This window comes from Staurois parvus, unplaced genomic scaffold (genome assembly GCF_062004578.1).
Source record: "Staurois parvus isolate SC_StPar_1 unplaced genomic scaffold, SC_StPar_1.0 ptg000136l, whole genome shotgun sequence".
In the NCBI taxonomy this organism is placed as follows: Eukaryota; Metazoa; Chordata; class Amphibia; order Anura; family Ranidae; genus Staurois; species Staurois parvus.
Window position 1 is genome coordinate 257830 of NW_028317932.1, and position 17840 is coordinate 275669.

A 17840-nucleotide genomic window follows, 5' to 3' on the forward strand; every position below is an offset into this window, starting at 1 on the left:
TAGTGGTAGGTAGTAAGCAACATGAGTTAGCAGATCATATCTGTTTAGCAAAATTTCTGTACCCTGCACTTTTCTACAAATCATTTGTGGTTTTTCAGAAATGTGTACTGTTTGTTAGTCTTCATTGTGTTTTTCTTTTTTTCTTTTAGGTTTTCTAAATTGGTTTGCTACATATAATTTGTAGGGATGTATTTATTATGTGGAAATTTTAGTCTGTACTTTTTTTTTTAACAATTTTATAACCGAGCTATATGACTTGTTTTAATAGCAAAATAATCTCAGTAATCCACCCACACCTCCAGCATCTTTGCCACCAACTCCACCTCCAGTGGCCTGTCAGAAGATGGTGAATGGTTATGCAACCACTGAAGAGCTGGCTGGAAAAGCTGCTATTCTTGGAGGACATGGTATCTTTAACATTGCCTATTACATTAAAATATAATATCATCTGTGTATTGCTTTTATCATTGCATTCATGGTCTTCTTTTTAATTTCAGTTACCAAAGCTCTGGGACCCAAACAGTTCCACCTGCCTTTCAGGTCCCAGGATGATATTTTGGCTAGAGCCATAACTCAGGGACCTAAATCAGTGGATGTCCCAGCTTCATTACCCACACCACCTCACAATAATCAGGAGGAGTTGAGGTAAGCAGGTCTCCATATTAATGAAACCTATAACAACTTTCTCACCCCAAATAAAGCGGGGTGAAAGAGAAATGGAACTCTAGTGTGCTACACAGATGATACAAACACATGTATAACTGCTTTATTATACTAGTAAAAATAAAAGGACAAAGTCTGTTTCATATTCACAAAATATGGCCATCTAAATTATATGTAATATAAAAATATGTGACATAAAAATATTCAGTATATGCGACTGTCCATTATGGTGTCTAGGATCAATACTATTCATGATTGGTTCACTTTTTCTGGATCCACACCTACCGCATATGTATCAGAAAATAGATTTTACAAAATATGTTCAACCCTTGAATAATAGAAATTACATATAACATACACTGTACCTGTACGACAAAACAAAATCTCTCTTACACATAATAGTACCTAGCATACACTAGAGTTGGGAAGCATGAATGAGAAGGGAGAAAAAACGTCCCCAACCTCTATACATGGATGGAGCCCAATCTGTTGGGGGCAGGTGAGGCACAGCTATAAACCAACCCACACAGTCCTGGACCCACCTTCTGAAGGGATCTGCATCAAGGGATTGCCAGGAGTCTGGCTACTGTGAAGAAAGTGAACCAAATCAACTCTTGGAGAGAAACCTGCTGTTCAGCAATTGTTGCTATCCACATCCCAGGATTCACATACTGGAAAGTTGTTTATCTCAGTAGCTATTACTTAGATCTAGGAGAATGGACACTTCATCCAGATGTCTTCACTCTAATGTTGCAAAAAGTAGGGTTTCTGGATGTGGATTTTCTAGCCACCAGATTCAACTACAAGCTACTCTGTTCATTTAAAAAGCAGAAATCCTCTCCTGTGATCTTAAGCACCCATTCCAGCAGATTGGTTGGTGTTTCCTGGGCTTTTCAGTTGTGTAAAGTCACCACCTGGTCTTCTGTTCATACTTCTTGAAATTCTTAACAGGTGGACATCCATTCTTCAGCTGATGTGTTTTTTGGCCGTAAGGTTTTCACAGCGCCTCTTTGCAGTACCCTCTTTAATCATTGTTTAAGGACATCCCATCCCATGGTGTACTCTGTCCTTTCCTATTCCTTTCTTATTCTCTTAATCGTATAGTAATTTTGACTTGCCTGTAAATTACATACCTTGGAGTACAGTACGGGACATCTTCCCTTCCATTCCTTGCTTTACTCGCCATTGCTTATTACAAAACTGAGGGCTCACGGTATAGGGTAGGGTAAAGGGGAGGCGCCTGTCCTGTACTGTACTCCAAGATATGGAATTTACAGGTATATCAAAATTCCTATTTTTGCTTTAGATGTGCTTGAAATCACCTGCCAGTGTCTTATGAGTCTCAGATTCCAGCGGTAGGATTTATTAGCAACCATTCCCAGTTTCACAGCGATCATTTGGAAGGGGTCCCACTACTCCTGTTTTTAACTTTATATTACACAGAGAATGCAGCAAGTGAAGAGGCAGTAATGCTACTTTTGCCACAAGAGATAGAAAATCCCAGATTGGCTGTGAAACCCCTACAGTAGAAAACCATGTAAGCTGCCCACACACGTACAAGCTTCTTAAAGAGGAGCTAAACACTCCCATCCACATTAAATAAATAAATTCACATCTTGTGTCCCAAAATGTTAATTAATTATTAATCCTGGTAACCCCTCTGGCTGCTCAAGCCAGCCCCGTTTTGGCTAAATTGCAGTGCTCCTCTTAATAGAGCTCCCCCCTCCAACATGAATTACATGCATGTAAACTACCAAGACTGACAAGACCAGTGACAATGCACACTGGATATTGAGAGCTTTTGAGGAGCTTCAGTTGCTGGTAGGGATTACACTGCCTCTTCCTGCCAAGCACCATCCTACTGCTGTGTGATAAATATGTCCTCTAAAGGTGGTTGGACGTTGGTAGGAAAAAGATATACACCAAGTCAATTGCTTTGCTCCTCACTGAGGTAGCACTACAGTTATTGTTGCTGAGCACTCCCCACCCCACTCTCTCTCCCGACCTTCAGCCCACTGAGCCTTTAAAGTTGAAAGTAGTGTTGTGTTATGTTTGTTCTAACAATGGGCCTGGCATAAAGGAGAGTATGAGGCTTAGTGCTACTAGGATCATATAGTTACTTGGATCTTGGCAGTGTTGAAAAAAGCAGCAGGATAGAATTGTGCCTGTCTGCTCATCATGCCCTAATCGTTTCCGACATTCAGCCCACTGTGCAAATGATGTTGCAATACAGGGGATAAGGTAACCAGAAAGTGGCAACACTGCTCTTGTGCAGCTTTATTAAGTGCTGGTAGGATCATGCATTTGCCTGGTTGCTGACCAAGCTCAAAAGGCAATAGCATAAGTAGCATTGTGTCTGGCTTATCTCTGTGTCGTAGTAAGGAGATGTCTTTACATTTTTTCCCAAGCATTATTTTATTCAAAGAACAACAATTGTCTGAAATTCGGGAGAGAAAATTTGGCAAGAAGCAGCAACATTGCTGTTCTGCTGCGCATGTCATTAGAGCCTGGGTATCAGAGTGACAACATAGGACGCTGTGCAAATAATATAAATAACTGCCAGATGATGTTTTGGTGGCATTCTGTGCATGTAACCTGTGAAATATGCCCTTTGAGAAGGAACGTCTCGGTGCCAGTCTGGACAAATTGACCTAGGAAGTTGTGGAGGAAAAGGGAAGTAGGGTGAACCTTTTTGTCCCAGCAAAATAGAGCATGTCAGACAGTGCTATGGCAAACCAGGGTAGTACCAGAAGTCTTGCAGCTCAAAGGAAGGCAAGTCAATTTCTGCCATCACTCTTCTGTGTTTCCATGCATAAAACACTACACACCTGGGACACTGAAGATTTCCCCAAGGAACATCTGCTAAACTTGTCAATTAAAGATAGATGTCTCTTCAGACCTTCCCTAGACATTGCCATTAGCAATGCCGATAGTGCTCAAACTGTGCTCCTGCCTTAATGCAGGCATGAGGGTTCATCCACTCTCAATACAATGGACAGCACAAGAAGGCTTGCAGTACCTTCTCCCCCCTTTTCTCCTCCCCCCATACCTGAAGTGTTTTAAAAGGGGATAAAACCAGTGATATGTTGGCAACGTAAGCAATGAAAATTCAGTTTATTGAACATGTGCTTGTGGGTTCCATGCACTTGGCATATTATTTTTTACTTATTTAATACCCATGTCTATCTCTAGGCAACCTTTTTTAGTTTTGTATAAAGTGGGGAAGGGTGGTTCTTTCAAGTTTTTATTGCTTTGTCTCCATTAGGTAGATGCACCACTCTTTGTACTGGTGGCTTTTGTTACTGAGTGAGAGAATGAGGGAAAATACAAAATATAAAATTAGGCCATTGGCATCACTGACAAGTTGTCTCCCTGCTTCTGATTGCAAATAATACTGCTCGCTCTTCTTTCAGAGTTTGCGATGTAGGAGTGTAATTACCAGCAGAGTGTACATTTTAAGTTTAAATTCTGATACTTTAATCACACTAAGGTACCCTAAAAATGTGATAAATAAGCCATTAATTTTTGTTTAATGTTCAGCAGGGTTCAGGATCACTGTGATGCCAGGGACAGTCCTGACAGCTTTGTGCCCTCCTCTTCTCCTGAGAGCGTGGTTGGAATGGAAATTAGCAGGTACCCGGATTTGTCACTAGTGAAAGAGGAGCCTCCAGATCCAGCACCATCCCCTATAATTCCAATCCTTCCCAGCAGCACAGGAAAAGGTGCTCTTTTCTCTTTGTACAGTTAGCATATTGTTTTAAAGATTAAATGTGTTTACATAATTTAAATTGAAGATTCAATTGAGCTTTAAACTAAATACATTCTAGGTGCATCAAAACAAAGAGGGTGCAAAGTCTTATAGAAAATCAGCCACAGCTTAAATAGAAAAGCCTGTCTCCTGCCAGCATGCTTTGGAGAAGGACATTTGTGCCCTGTGTGGACACAGCCATCTCTTTGCTGAGGTCTAATACTCCATCTGCTGAATCCAGAGCCAGAGCTTCCCTGTCATTGGGGAGCATGGTTTTTGCTGAGTGCAAAGCTATAGGTTTAGCTCAGTAAGGAGCATGTTGGACTCTGATGCACCTTGAATGTATTTAGCTGATTCAAACTGAAGGTTCAGTTCAATACACGTAGTTATTCAGCAGAGAATCATAAGTTGTCTATACTGTCTTTGCTTGCTTATGTGTGATGGAATGTACATTTTCTGCCAGCCATGGAAACATTTTGGTGGTTCAGTAATCTTTTGATTTGTGTAGAATGCTAAATGGTTCTCATGCTTTTTAGTTGGCTTGAGACAAATTTGATAAAAGTGGACAATTGATTCCTATGGCAGAATTTGACCCTGCTGCTCTTAATGTTTATCAAACCATTGTTTTAAACTATATCCTCAGTACAAAGAAAAAACTTAAATGTTTAGTTAGTAGTCACAAAGGATATAAGGCCACTTTGTATACACCAAATGCCTTTCCAAATCCACATATTACCTTGTAACAGAGAGCTGAGTGGGATCTAGCAGGCCCACACGCTACAGGTTGCGTATAAGACTAGTTAGCCTGCACAAGGAGAGCATGCAGCAGTGACCGATCTTTATTAGAGGAAACTCTCCTGCACAGAGTCACAAATTGGTTTATGATGGATTACTGCAAGACATAATCAAGGGGCACCAGGATTCCGGCGAGATCACACATGCATCTTTTAGTTAATATTTAGCCTGGGTTTCCACCTTTAAATAAACTTTGAGCATGAAAAGAATGTTGCAATTTTGATTGCCTTGAATGTGAATGGAAGGGATTATAACTAGCACACTAACTATAACATGGATCTAATGATTTTTTGATTTGCCAGTTTCAATGATCAGCCAGATGTTTTAATCTCTGTGTGGTATTTTGTCTAAGCCAAACATTTGGACATCTGTGCAATAATTTTTCCAAATTGAAACTGTTATGCCCATGTCACACTAGTGATCCTGTTGCCATACAAGCAGGTGAGTGTTTTTCGATCCCTACTGTGTGTTCACCAAAGCGATCCTTTTGCTGGCAAGTTCTTGCCAGCAACAGGATCACCTGTATGACATGGACCTTAGAAAGGGTATCAAACCACTTTATGCATGGCCAGCATTTTTCCTTTTACATGGGTATTGCATTCTCTTGGGAGCACTCTTAAAAAGTAAGCATTTTTTTGGCCCTGCTATGCATTAGTGATCTTCAGATGGCCCCCATTTACAGATTATTCATCCATTAGTGGAGTAAGGTTTTTGGCCTCATATAGTTCAGATGCCACTATCAGCAGATAATAGAGATTTGTATACAACTATATTCTTTACACACTACACAAAAGTTAAGAGAGATTAATATAGCCATGATCTGTAACCTCTGTGCTTTAATTTTTCATAGGATCTGAGGCCAGAGACAGTGGAATGAAGAGAGAACCTGGTAACTTATTTTTTGGCTCACACTTTAGCCATGCACCATACGGATCTAAATCTGACATGATATCCGTGGCAATCACCTTGCACCCTACTGCCGCTGAGGTAACCAACCTTTCATATGTTTTTTTCTGGCCTGCATTTTTTATTGTTCTCTGTAATCATTATTTGTAAATCTTAAAGTGATTCTAAAGGCTTTCATTTAATTTTTTTTTTTTTAATAAACGTTTCCATACTTACCTGCTTTGTGCAGTGGTTTTTGCACAGAGCAGCCTGGATCCCTCTCTTCTTGGGTCTTCCGCCGGTTCTCCTGGTCCCTCCGTCCTGTCGGGTACCTCCACAGCAAGCAGCTTGCTATGGGGGCATCCGAGCATGCACACTCCCCAGCTGCTGCCCTGTGTGTCCATTCACACGTGGAGCCGCCCGTCATTGGCTCACTGGCTGTGATTGACAGTCTTAGAGCTAACATGGAACAACAGCAGCATTACACTAATGCTGCAGCATTGAGGTGAGTACGTATGGGTTTTTTTTTAATTAAAGGATAAGTTAACCTTTGGTAACAACACCCATATTTACTGCTCTCCAGGAACTGTCTGCCCATATGGGAGGTTACTGGGGATTACTATGAGAGGATACTGAAATTCTGCAGGAGCCTGACATTTGCCCCACAGGGGGATACCTTCCCTTGTAGCTATGGTGGAGACCAAGCGAAAGGGAGTCAATGCATAATTGCAGGCAAACATTTGCTCTTCCAAAGTGACAATGCATCCCTTACAGCGGAGCAAGAACTGTCCCTAACACTAGTCTCCGCATCCTACTCTTTTATTTCAGACACACAACAAGCAGTCTACAGTGCATCCAGAAAGTATTCACAGCGCTTAACTTTTGCCACATTTTGTTATGTAACAGCGTTATTCCAAAATGGATTAAATTCATTTTTTTCCTCAACATTTTACAAGCAATACCCCATAACGACAACATGAAAGAAATTAGTTTTGAAACATTTGCAATTTTTAAAAAAAAAAAAAACAAAAAAAAAACACATGTGCATAAGTATTCACAGCATTTGCTCAATACTTTGTTGAAGCACCTTTAGCACCAATTACAGCCTCAAGTTATTTTGAGTATGATGCTACAAGCTTGGCACACCTATTTTTGGACAATATCTTCTTTGCAGTACTTCTCAAGTTCCATCACGTTGGATGGGGAGCATCGGTGCACAGCCATTTTCAGATCTCTCCAGAGATGTTCAATCAGGTTCAAGTCTGAGCACTGGCCGGGCCATTCCAGGACATTCAAAGAGTTGGCCTGTAGCCACTCCTTTGTTATGTGGGCTGTGTGCTTGGGGTCGTTTTGCTGATGAAAGATGAACAGTCACTCCAGTCTAAGGTCCATAGCGCCCTGGAACAGGTTTTCATCAAGGATGTCTCTGTACATTGCTGCATTCATCTTTCTTTCAATCTTGACTAGTCTCCCAGTTCCTGCCGCTGAAAAGCATCCCCACAGCATGATGCTGCCACCAACATGCTTCACTTTAGGGATGGTATTGGCCAGGTGGTAAGCGGTGCCTGGTTTCCTCCAGACATGACGCTTGGTATTCAAACCAAAGAGTTCAATCTTTGTTTCATCAGACCAGAGAGTTTTGTTTCTCATGGTCTGAGATCCCTCAGGTGCCTTTTGGCAAACTCCAGGTGGGCTGCCATTTTCCTTTTACTGAGGAGTGGCTTCCATCTAGCCACTCCCCCTAAAATTTTTGCTCTTCCTGTGGAAAAAGAGTTTGCACTGCAGTGGTCTATTCTTTTAGTTAATCCTGTTGTCTCTTCCCTAAAAAAGCATCTTACTGTTACCATTAAAGATGTTCCTTCTTTCAAAAGTTCTGCAGAAAGAAAATTTGAGAAACTCCTGAAGGCTGTTTTTACTCTTGAAGGCCCAGCCTTGACACCAGCTCTTGCTGCAATATCAGTATGTCAAGCTACAACTAATTGGACTAGGATGGTGAACAACCAACATGTACCAACCCGTGTTTACCAGGATTGTGCTATTACAACAATTACATGTGCTCTAATTTTCTGTGTGGATGCCCTAGAACATGCTAGGCGACCAATTAGCAGAGTAGTTCTCATCTCCATTCCTATGCACATAATCTTATGGTTAAAAGCTCGGACAACAGAAGCTGCCTGCAAAAGGTGCCTCACATGTCTATTCGTTGAGGCACTTGACCAATTCATCAAAGAGTGTCACACGTGGGAAGGTTTTACTTTCACGGTGGAAGGCTCCAAAACCACCCTCCTCAGGAGCCCTAGCTCCTCAAAATGCAAAGCGCCTGTCTGCTTTAACCAGATTCAAAACCCAAGTTCATCTCTTCCTTTTGATCCAAGGTGTGTCCCACCAATGCCACCAAGCCTTCCCTAAAACCCTCTTCACAATGAAGGAACACCCTTGCTCCTAAGAGTGGGGTGGACCTCTTTTACAATTTTCCTCTCTCTGAGTCACAGACATTCCAGACTTGTGGCTTCAATCAGTGCTTTCAATACATGCAAAGTAGGCTTCAAAACTCTACCACCTCATCACTTTTCTCTCTCCAGTCAACCAAAAACTGCCCAAGGACAGTTAAGTTTGCAGAATGCCCTGAATCACCTCTTGTCCCAGGGAGTCATTGTGCCAGTACCACCACAAGATAGGTTCAAAGGATTCTACTGAAACTTGTTCATGCCAAAACACAACCAAAGCCCAACGGAGGTATTTGCCCTATTCTTAAAACTTAAAATCCATCAACAAATTCTTTTAAATTCCAAAATGACTCATGGATTCCACAAGGTCATTAATTGTCTCTGAGAAAATGGGGATACATGACATCCATGGATATCCAATTAAAACCAACAAAAATTTTCTCCGTTCTAACAATACCTCAATTTTTAGTGGAAACCAACAAAAATACCCACTTTGCTATTGCAGCTAAAACACGGTCATGTGTTCCCACATCTTCCAGAAATATAAATAAATAAAAGTGCAGCAAAATGTGTATAAATATTAATTGTCCCCTGTATACAACCTGAGTGTATTATACAATGCTCAACTTAAAAAACATGTTATGTTTTTCCTTAATGAACAGACCCCAACCAACGTATATTCACACAATTCCATGAATAGAATGGATTCTTTTGCTGTTGCAGGTTTTGGTTGCAAGGTTCTTGCAGGAGCTCTTTGACTTTGAGGTTGGGTCTTTTGATTCTTGCAGTTGGACCTATTTGCACGGTTCTGTTTGTCTCATTGTTGCCCACCCCTCTTGTTCATTGCTTGGGAACCTCCCAAGGTATATGAGTACTTTGCCTGTGTCCTGTATTGTACGATTAGGATAATAGGAAATTTTTCTTACCTGTAAGTTCCATATCTTGGGGTGCAGGACACAGACCACCCTCCATTTTCAGTCCTTTGTTTACTCTCCATTGCTTGCTACAAAGGTAAGGACCCACAGACTGGGTAGATATAGAAGAGGTTCCCAGGGGGTGTCCTCTAAAGTTTTGTCTAGTTACCTGAAGGTACACACCATAGTGTATGAATATTCTGCCTGTATTCTGTGATGTGATCCAAGAGAATTTATAGGTAAGTCATATTTTTTTTTTAAGCAGTTTTTCACTTTCAGATTATAGTGTATCCTTTCTATATAGAGAATTTATAGAATGGAGCTGGAATTATGAAAAAATTTGGTTTTCTTATTTGAATGGTTTTTTTTTACAGACAGGCTAGGGTATAAACCCCCCTTTTACCAGCATGCCTCAATTTACCTGTGCCTTATCAAAATGCCTACAAATTGCCCCAAAAATTGTCAAGCCAGCAGGAGGGTAAAGACTGCATTTTTATTTATTTTTTTTTTGTTACACAAAGCCACAGGTTTTTATTTTCCAGCATTGCAACCTTGGGCAATGTGTTTACCAGCCACCAACATCCTAGTAGCCTATGCTCAGTCTTGAATGTTCTCTGCCAACTGAGTAGGTTTTGTAGGAACTGTCCCAGCCTTCTACCTTGAACCTACATATTGTGTTATGTACTTGCAGCTGCAAAATATATCTGATTTTAGACACTGCACCGAGTCATGCTCTCCATTACTATACTCTATCTCCTCCATACAAACCTTTCTGGCTTTGTTGTTAGGTGTCACTGGGCCTGCTCCCCTTCTCAAAGGAGGTTTTTACTATAGTCATGCGTGATTTTTTTGTTGCAAATTGGCTAGCTTAAAGCAAATCTACTACTGCTCCTTCCCCTGCAGATTTGTTGTCTGATGTACCTGTAGCTTAAGCTGCATCTGAAACTTCAGCCATGGAACTTTGGTTCCTGAAGCTGAACCAATTTAAGTATACAGTAAAACTCATATCTGGAATTCCGCTTTAAGTGCTATATGACATACTAACATTGCCCTGTAGATCATTGAACAAATAGACCACATGTCCTTGGCTTTAAATTTTAGTTGTGATGGCTTGGTGAAAACCTCCAACCTCTTGACTTGCCTTGGCCTCCTGTTAGTGCAAGACTTTGTGGCTGAAGTTCTGGATTTTGGAACTTGATTGCAAAAAGCATTTACAGTGCATAGTCTTCAGGAAACATCTGTTTGGATCAACGTCAGATGCTATCATCAAGGATGCTACTGGGGGTTGCAGTACCTTCCTTCCCCAGTGAAAGAAATCCATGGAGCAAGCTCGCAAGTCCTGTACTTTTGCCATTTCTCAGAAGCATGGCTTTTGCTCCACCATACCCTCAATTTCCACTTTAAGGTCTTAAGACATTTTCAGGGGTTCTACTCCAACTGTTCCCAAACCCAAAGTTTCTTTGCCCCATTTTATACTACAAAATCCTAAACAGCTTACATTCATGTCCAAAAATTCCAGATGAAATTAATGAGATTTGTTGTTTGCCTTTCTGCATCAAGGGGACTTTCTGGCCTTTGTGCACATAAAGGATGCTTACTTACATGGACCCAATTTCCCACAACATCCCTGTGGTTTGACATGGTGCCCCTACACTGCCAGTTCATGGCTCTTTCATTCCGACTGTCCTTTACACATACTGAGTAAACAGGATTGCAAGTATCCTGATCTTTTAAAAGACTTTGCTGACTCCACTTGGATTATCTGGTGCTGTTCCTGGTCCTGGACACCTACTGGTCCGCTTTTTTTTTTTCTCCCCAGGTGAAATCTTTCAGTCTCGTTGTTGGTTATTTTTGTCCAGGAGCCGTATGACTCTCCAATTCTGCATGAGAGTCTTGGGTCTGATGATGGCCTTTTTAAAGGCAGTTCCGTTTGCTCACTTACATTCAAGGGAATTGAAATGGGACATTCTGACATCATGGGACAAGTTGGTCCTATCTCTGAACAGACTGATTTGACACCAAGGAACAGGCGGTCCCTATCCTTGTGGCTTTGACATCCAGCTCTGACGCGAGGAGGAGGGGGAGAGGAGTCTTTCTTCATGTGTTTTGGAAGAACCAGAGATCGACACTAGCTTGTCAGGCTTGGAGGGACTCCTGGGCACTTTGCATGGTTGTTGATGGCATCTCTGAATAATCGTCCTGGAGCTCTGAGTAATTTGGCTTTCTCTATTGGATGAGTCACTGGCTTTAACAGCATGTCTACTGAAGACTGGGTTCTGAGGGACAGAGGCAACACAGAGTTATTTCTGCTTATCCTGCAAGTTCCTATTTAGGGATGAGGTGATTTTCAGAGCCCTAGACCTTCCTTCCCAAGGCAGTCTTTGAATTTCACTTTAATCTGGATGCTGACGTTCCCAGCTCCTGTTCACCAGGAGATTTCTTTCCACTGTTTAGATGTAGTTGGGGCTGTTCGATGTGGCTTAGACAGACTATCATGTGTAAGCTTATGGTCTCAAGGATCAGGTTTTTTTCTTTTTCCAGTCGTGACTCACTCCACCAGGGCTGTGAGTGCTTTTTGGGTATTTTGGCATCCTGCCTCTTTATCCCTGGTTTGTAAGGCTGTCACCTGGTCTTCAATTCATAAGTTTTACCAGTTGGATATTTCAGTTTTTACTCATGCCAGCTTTGATTTTAAGATTCTTCAGTTCTCTTTTTGAGCTTCTGGCAGTCCCCAGTTCTTGTTGTTACATTAAGCCTGTTAATGGTTATTTCCATTTCTTAGTTGGACTGCTTTCAAATGTTCTGAAGGGTTAAGACTTCTTTTGTCCCTCAATGGTGAGAAAGAAAATCGGATTCTTGTACTCGCCATATAATCTTTTTCATGGAGTCTATTAAAGGAACTCAGGTCCCACTCCTCTATGTTAATGATCATGCTTCTGGTACTGATTCACTACAAAACTGAGAAATGCTGTTAGTGGGAGGATTTTGACCCAGGGCTAGTGGCCAGTGTCTAATCTTCCTGTAGGTAGCAGTATAACCCAAAGGCTTGTCCCTCAATTAACTCTAGGAAAAAAGATTATATGGTGATGGGAAGAGTCCTATTATCCTAAGTGCAGTTTTTTCTTAGCCAAAAAAAATAAATAACTTGGTGCACGTTCCAAAAATCATTGGTTAGTAGCCCTAGCCTTGTCTCAGTCTGGTTGAATTAACATCCTACACTCATCAGATTACCATGGCTCAGACTGCACCCTCCTCTTAATATAATGCCTTATAGCACTGCAAGGGTAGGTAGATCACAAAAGCATATGTTTTGCTTACAGGGCAGATAATTTCTCTGTAGTTTTTCTGTTACCTCTGTATTCAGCAGCTCCTCTTTAATGTGTATGTAAATTATAACAACTTCTCTTATTTGATCTATTTTGGTCTGTTAAATATACCACTTAAAACATTTGTTTATATCAAATACCTGTTGATCCATCCAGAAATCCAGTGCTGTCCTGTGCACTCTGCAGTCTTATATTGAGCATTATTGGCTCTTCCCAGTTCAGCTCTGTGTTCTACAGAACACCTTCATGCTATGTTATGAAGATGATGAGACGGGTTTTTTTTGTAGTCCTCTCACACTGCCTGTCTGATGGTGAGCACTGCTCCCTGTAGATGTTACTATAAGACGAAAAAGTGTTAATGGCATAATCCCTATATAAAATCAAGGAAAAAAACTCAGAAAAATAAAACACTTGTAAGTTGCATTATATTACATTTTTGTTCTTAGCATGCACTTTAATAAAGGAACTGTTTGGCAGTGCCAGTAGTTCATTTGTTAAACCCATTTCATTAGTACACAACATTTTCTTCAAGTCAGATGGACTTTTTTTTGGTAAGCCAGAGCAGTATAATGTCAATATATTCAACGCAAGGAAATTTGTATATTATTTGGGCAATTGGGGCATATATGTTATCATGAAACCAATCATTCCTATCCAATAAAGAGTTCTTATTCCAGAATGCTTATTCATTCTCGCTTTGAACAATAAAAAGAAAATTCACACTCCTCAAGGCTGAGCAGCTTTTGAATCAAGGTTTCTGAGTGGCTGCTATCGGCCAATAGGAAACTATGAATTGGCTAATAGTAGGGTTCAGTTATTGCACTGTAAAAATAGTACTCAAGAATTAGAATATTGATGAATAAGACTGAATGTGAGAGAGTACTGTAGTATAATGTACCACAATTTAATGAACAAATAATAAACTTGTAAAAACTACAGTATGTTTGTCATTTTTCACATAATATAAGCAGAAGATCTCAACAGATTAGAGTTCCAGGGGTATGCTTATCCCATAAGTAATATGGTTAAATGTACATTTCATGTCATATTTACAGTTGTTCAGGTAGGATTAATATTAGTTCATGTTATGTAACAAATGAACATTCTTTCTGTATAGAATATCAGCGGAGTAGTTTCAGCCTTTGCGGATCTTCTACAAGTCCACATTCCCACCAGCTATGAAGTGAGCAGCGCTCCAGACTCTGCTCTCATCCTTATGAACGGGCACAGTATACACTCTAATATGGAGTACCGACATCAACTGTTACGCCACCGTTCCAGGCCTGGCACTATACCTCCGGCCAGATTTATTGGACCATATGCCATGAAGGCTCATAACTTACCATTCATACCAAATAATAATGGTGAGTTCTGAACTTAGCATGTATTGTATAGCTTACAAAGCATATACTTGTAATTATGTATAGTAGTAATAAATAACAGTATTGCTAATATGCGAGATAAGTTACCAGGGAACCCATTAATTACTGGTTCTCAAGCTGATGCATTGGCTTCACGTACTTTTAGACACTAACCCAAAAAAGTTGCAGACATAAGAAATTCTGATCAGCAGTAGTAGTCCTCATATTTTACTCAAGATGGTAGATGGTATTTTTTAAATATTATATAGTGAAAATGAGGAGGGATGTCTTAACATACAAGCATAGCATGGATGGGTAAGATTGTTTTCATTGGCTGTTCTAAAATATTCCCAGGTATGCCTGGATATAGGCACCATCCCCCCAGTTTGGGAGATTCTGCAGCCCTTAGGCCATCATGGTGCTGTCATTGCAAGGTTGTGGTCCTAGGAAGTGGTGTCCGAAAATCTATGAAGGATCTCAGTTTTCTTAAACGGGTATGTATCACACCATTGTGTTATTTTTTTACTGTTTACTGATGATTTCATGTGTACTGTTTGATTACTAATATGATTCCATACTATACTATAGCCCTGAAAAAGCATATCACTGGACACAGTGTTTATTTTTTAAAGATAATTGCTAAATGTGCTAAAGAAATGGTGATGATTTGATTTTCTCCTAGCTAACCAATATTTGTGTGTCACAGGAGTTTCTTCTCAGCCCTGGACAAAGGGATGGCGAGCTTGTCTTCTGCAGTAACAACTGTTTTTTGCTGTATTCTGCAGCACAGGCCAAGTGCAGTGAGAACAAGGTAATTCAGATAATGACACGCAACACTACAATAAGAGAATGTTTCATAGGGCACTGACAGAATGTTTTATGTCAAGTAATGTACATTGACCTTAAAAACCAACAAAATGCAAAGGAGAAGAGACACATTCATTTGTTTTAGTTTTAGAGTGCCCTGAGATCTGTTTAAATAGACCTCAACAACACTCTACAACTGGAGCAGATTTATACATCTCCAGAGTGTTAAGTTGCATTGCTTTGAGCTACTCGCATTCTGTTGTCCAGTCTCTTTGCTCGCTTTTGACAGACATATCTTCAGATATTCACAGGGTTTAATTTTCAATTCATGCAAACCTAGGAAAATGTAAATTACTTTTTGCTAAAATAGTTTTTTCACTTGTTTAATTTATTTTGTAGTCCCACATTTTCTGATGTATCTGGTCCAGTACTCCCAATATAGAGATGACCTTACATGTGCACATAGATGGTCCTTTCATTTAGGATTAAGGAGTCTTTACACGCTGTATTGCTGTCCTTCTGTAATAAAATTAAGCCCAGAGGTATTAGAAGCAAATAGGTATGCACCAATTCTAGGTATTACAAAGAATGACAGCTTGTGACTACAATATTACTACCCATTAATTTTCTGAGGGGGTTTGCATAAATTATCACTTTGATGCGTTGCTTATAATCTTTCTTTTTTTTTTTTTTTTTTGTAGAATCAGGACCGTACCTTTACTCTTCCATTGTTAAAGGAACCTCAACCAAAGTCTTGTCATCAGTACAGTAACAACACTTCCACACTGGATGTTCATTGCCTTCCTCTGCTGCAGAAGGCTTCACCACCTTCATCTCCTCCTATATCTTTTCCTCCAGCTGCTTTTGAAACCGCTAAAGTCGAGGCAAAGCCAGATGAACTAAAAGTCACTGTAAAGTTAAAGCCACGGCCCAGAGCTGTGCACAGTGGTTTTGATGATTCTCGCCCTCTCAATAAGAGATGGAAAGGAATGAAGTGGAAGAAATGGAATATTCAGATAGTTATTCCCAAGATGCCTTTCAAGCCTCAGTGTGAAGATGATATAGATGAATTTTTGAAAAAGCTGGGGACATCACTAAAGCCAGATCCAATGCCCAAAGATTTTAGAAAATGTTGTTTCTGCCATGAAGAAGGTGATGGAATGACAGATGGACCCGCAAGGCTTCTCAACCTTGACCTTGACCTTTGGGTCCACTTAAACTGTGCTCTTTGGTCTACTGAGGTCTATGAGACACAGGCTGGTGCCTTAATTAATGTGGAACTGGCATTACGACGAGGTCTGCAGATGAAGTGTGTATTTTGTCATAAAACGGGAGCCACCAGCGGTTGCCACAGGTTAAGGTGCACCAATATTTACCACTTCACCTGTGCAATAAAAGCACAATGCATGTTTTTTAAAGACAAAACTATGCTTTGCCCCATGCACAAGCCAAAGGGAGCTCATGAGCAAGAACTGACTTATTTTGCAGTCTTTCGTAGAGTTTATGTTCAGCGCGATGAGGTGCGACAAATTGCAAGCATCGTACAGCGCGGTGAACGTGACCACACTTTCCGTGTTGGCAGTCTGATCTTTCACGCAATTGGCCAGCTACTGCCACAGCAGATGCAGGATTTCCACTCTGCAACAGCGTTGTTCCCAGTGGGATATGAAGCCAGCAGGTTGTACTGGAGCATGCGCTATGCAAACAGACGCTGCCGCTATCACTGCTCCATCGAAGAGAAAGATGGATTGCCATTGTTTGTCATCAGAGTAAATGAACAGGGCCATGAAGACCTGGTTCTGACTGATTCTACACCAAAAGGTGAGGGAAATGTTAACAAGTCAAGGCAAAAGTCAAGGGATTATTGTATTAAACTGTACCTGCACATGGTACTGGACCCACTAAAATAGCACCCTACACGTTGAAAATCTGCATTTTCCAGGACACTGAATTCTCTTGCACTGTATTGTAACTGTACTGTCTCCCTTTATGTTGTACAGTGCTGCACAAATTGTGCTATATAAATACTGTATAATAGTAATAAGGGGAGAAAGGCGGTTTGTAGTGTTAACAACCAATATAGCTATCTGTACCTCCATGAAATGGCTCTCAGGTTTATAGGCATGCATTCATCCCATGGAGGGGGTCCGATTCAGCATGCAGGGATCATCATCCTAATTCTGGGTTCACTGCCTACTAAGATACCGTCTTAACCACTTGGAAGACCAGGCCTCTTCTGTCATGTTTTTTAAAATCAGTATTTGCTAGAAAATTGCTTAGAACCCCATACCATATACAGTGTGTGTGTGTGTATGTGTGTGTATATATATATATATATATATATATATATATATATATATATATAAAATTTTATTTATCTTAAGCAGAGCCCCTAAAGAATAAATGGTTTGTTTTGCAATTTTGTCACACAGAATTTGTGCAGTGGTTTTTCAAATGCAATTTTTTTTAAATATTTACTTTAATGAAGTTAATGCACAAAAACACAATATAATACTAAATTTTTGGTAAAATATAAAAGATGATGTTACACCGAGTAAATGGATACCTAACGTAACGTTTTAAAATTGTGCATGCTCGTGGAGTGGCGCCAAACTACGGTTTTTAAAAATCAACATAGGCAGTGTTTTAAAAACCTTTACGGGTTACGAGTTTAGAGTTGCACACGAGGTCTGGTGCTAGAATTATTGCTCTCACTCTGATGTTTGTGGCGATACCTCACATGTGGTGCAACCGCTGTTTACATATGCGTACGGGACTGATGGATGCGGTTTTGCCTTTTTTTTATCTGAATTTTTTTTTTTTTTTATCTCTTTGATTTTTTTTCTTATCACTTTTATTGCTATTACAAGGAATGTAAACATCCTTTGTGATAG

General features: G+C 40.3%; 1 protein-coding gene across 1 annotated transcript in view; it reads left to right on the forward strand.

Moving 5' to 3' along the window:
- The window catches only part of LOC149465893 (histone-lysine N-methyltransferase 2C-like), a 280655-nt gene that overhangs the window by 236915 nt on the left and 25900 nt on the right, over positions 1-17840 (forward strand). Inside the window, exons 45-52 of the mRNA XM_089673215.1 lie at positions 269-407; positions 498-645; positions 4207-4385; positions 6057-6193; positions 13896-14142; positions 14494-14633; positions 14846-14950; positions 15648-16767. Of these exons, the coding sequence (XP_089529341.1) occupies positions 269-407; positions 498-645; positions 4207-4385; positions 6057-6193; positions 13896-14142; positions 14494-14633; positions 14846-14950; positions 15648-16767 (2215 nt within the window). The remainder of the gene's footprint in view (positions 1-268; positions 408-497; positions 646-4206; positions 4386-6056; positions 6194-13895; positions 14143-14493; positions 14634-14845; positions 14951-15647; positions 16768-17840) is intronic.